The 2,367-nt window shown below is 61.8% G+C and overlaps 1 protein-coding gene across 1 annotated transcript in view; it reads left to right on the top strand.

Moving 5' to 3' along the window:
• The window catches only part of LOC104461081 (uncharacterized oxidoreductase C663.06c-like), a gene marked incomplete at its 5' end in the record, with an annotated part of 2,701 nt that extends 602 nt beyond the window's left edge, over nucleotides 1–2,099 (top strand). Inside the window, 4 exons of the mRNA XM_010072535.1 lie at nucleotides 269–459; nucleotides 743–901; nucleotides 1,199–1,313; nucleotides 1,975–2,099. Of these exons, the coding sequence (XP_010070837.1) occupies nucleotides 269–459; nucleotides 743–901; nucleotides 1,199–1,313; nucleotides 1,975–2,099 (590 nt within the window). The remainder of the gene's footprint in view (nucleotides 1–268; nucleotides 460–742; nucleotides 902–1,198; nucleotides 1,314–1,974) is intronic.
• Between the last annotated feature and the right edge of the window lie 268 nt (nucleotides 2,100–2,367).

Raw genomic sequence — 2,367 nt, 5'->3', positions numbered from 1 at the left:
GCCTTCAGCCAGCGTCAGCTGGGGCCCCCTGTGCATGGCGAAGGAGGGGTTTGGGGGGTCCCCCTGTGCATGGCGAAGGAGGGGTTTGGGGATGGATTGGGGCTTGTGGGTGTCAGGGTGCACTGAGCTGGTTGCACAGCACCATCTGGTGCCCACAGATGGAAGACATCACAGGTTGGGATCTTCCTCAGCATCTTCACCTCCTTCTTCTCCCCAGACCCCCCGGGTGGACCCCATGGCTCTCAAACCTTCTTCTCTTCCACTGCAGATGTTGCCGATCCCTCGGCTATTACTGATGCTGCGAAGATCGTGGAGGGGAAGCTGAATGGCACAGGCTTGAACCTGCTAATAAACAACGCTGGCATCTACAGCCCGGCGTCATCGCTGGAGACAGTAGACGCTGAAGACATGATAAGTTCGTACAGGACCAATGTGGTGGGGCCGACGCTGATGGCCCAGGTATGGATGAAGGTCTGGGGATGGAGCTCACTCTGGCGGGGGAATTTAGCCCAGCTTGAGGGTAGCCCCAGCTTTACATGGTTTCAATTGAGATGTCGGAGTGTTTTGCCAGGTTTCCTGGGGCTGCAGGAGGGAGGGGGCAGTGCTAGGGCTAGTGCAGCAAAACACCTGGGCTCTCTTGGCTTCTCACTGTTCCTCCTCATCCTCCCTGCTCTGAGGTTGCCATTGCCATAAGTGGGGCTGGCTCAAGGCACAGGCAAACCACAAGGTTGCTTCTCCCCAGGCGTTCCTGCCCCTGTTGAAGAAGGCTGCCCGGGAGAGCCCGGAAAAGGGGCTGAGTTGCAGCAAGGCAGCCATCGTCAACATCTCCACCATCTTGGGGTCCATCGAGAAAACTCCCCAGACTTTCTTCCAGCCGGTCATCTCCTACCGCTGCAGCAAGGTACGGAGACTGGGGACCTGCCTGTGCTCGCCAGCTCGGTGGAGCTGGACCTGCCCCTTGCCAGGCCAGATCTCAGGGCAGCACCCGAGATGGCAGGATGGAGGGACCCATCCGTGCTGGTCGCTGCCCGAGTGCCTGGGCATCTCGTGCCTGGCTGCTGCCCGCCCAGGGGACACACAACTGTCTCCTGACGGCCTGGCGTTGCTTTTTCTCCCTTGCCGTGAGGCAGCGATAGGAGGGGGGTCTGGTGCGTGGAGCTTTTTGCTGCCCATGGCTGACACTTCCTCCATCCCCCAGGCTGCCCTCAACATGCTCACCAAGTGCCAGGCGCTGACGTACCGGGAGGCCAGGATCCTCTGTGTGGCACTTCATCCCGGCTGGGTGAAAACCGACTCAGGCGGCCAGGAGGTGGGTCTTAGCTGAGCAGGTCCGAGGGTTGGACCCAAGGATGGGACCCAAGGGTGGGACCCAAGGGTGGGACCCAAGCCTGCAGGCTTGCAGTGGCACGGGAGGTGCCTCGAGGGGCTGGGATGGCTCTCGGGAGGAGGGATCCGTGTGCTGGGCCACTGCAGAACGTGTGGGTGCTGCCCATCAGCGCAATCCATGGTGAGCCTGAGGCCCGTTCAGTGGGGGGAAATGGCTTTGGGCATCCTGGAGATGTGCGGAGAACCTGAATCCACCAGAGCAGGGAGGAGAGGAGCAGCACCACCCCATCCTGTGCCCCCTTCCTTGAAGAGCTGTGGGTCCGTGAGGTCTCCTGCAGGATCCCTGTTTTGGGGTGGGAGGGGTCCCTGCAGCCCCAGTGCTTTGAGAAGGCAGCAGGGAGCATCCCTCTTGCAGCAGGGATCTTTTACATGTCCTGTTGGTTGAAGCCTGTAGCTTCCCAGCCCGAGCCACCTCCACCCACACCATCAGGGAGTGTGCAGATGCCCACCCATCCTGCACCAGAGCCACCCCACTTCTCATGGCTCTCTGCTGGGTGTGGGTGGAAGGAGCCTTGCTCGAGCCGTGCGGGTGCTGGGGGATGGCTGGGAGCGAGGGTGGGGTCTCCATCCTTCCTCCTCCTCACTCAGCCTTGTTGCGGGCTGCCCTGACGGTGGACACAAGCGTGCGGGGGCTGCTGTCTGTGCTGGCCACCCTCTCCGAGAAACACAGCGGCACCCTGCTCAACTGGGAAGGCAAAGCCATTCCTTGGTGACCACCTCTGTCCCTGCGAGGGACCCTGCAGTGCCAGGGGACTCTGCGGTGCCCTGGAGCGCAGGGATGCTCAGTGCTCTGTGCTTTGCGAGGGACCCGCGTGGGACCCCACGGGGCGCGGGGCAGGCTGTGCTCCCTGCCTTCGCCTCGCCAATAAATGAAGTCAGTCGGTACCTGCACCTTCTCCCAGTTGCAATGCCTCCGCTGAGACTGGAGCTGGCACCTGCAGCAGATCACCCAGCATTAGAGCAACCTGCCTGCCCTGTCCT

Source organism: Pterocles gutturalis, unplaced genomic scaffold, assembly GCF_000699245.1.
Source record: "Pterocles gutturalis isolate BGI_N339 unplaced genomic scaffold, ASM69924v1 scaffold14467, whole genome shotgun sequence".
Taxonomy (NCBI): Eukaryota; Metazoa; Chordata; class Aves; order Pterocliformes; family Pteroclidae; genus Pterocles; species Pterocles gutturalis.
The sequence above is the reverse complement of the archived record's forward strand: the minus strand, read 5'-3'. Positions and strand labels throughout refer to the sequence as shown.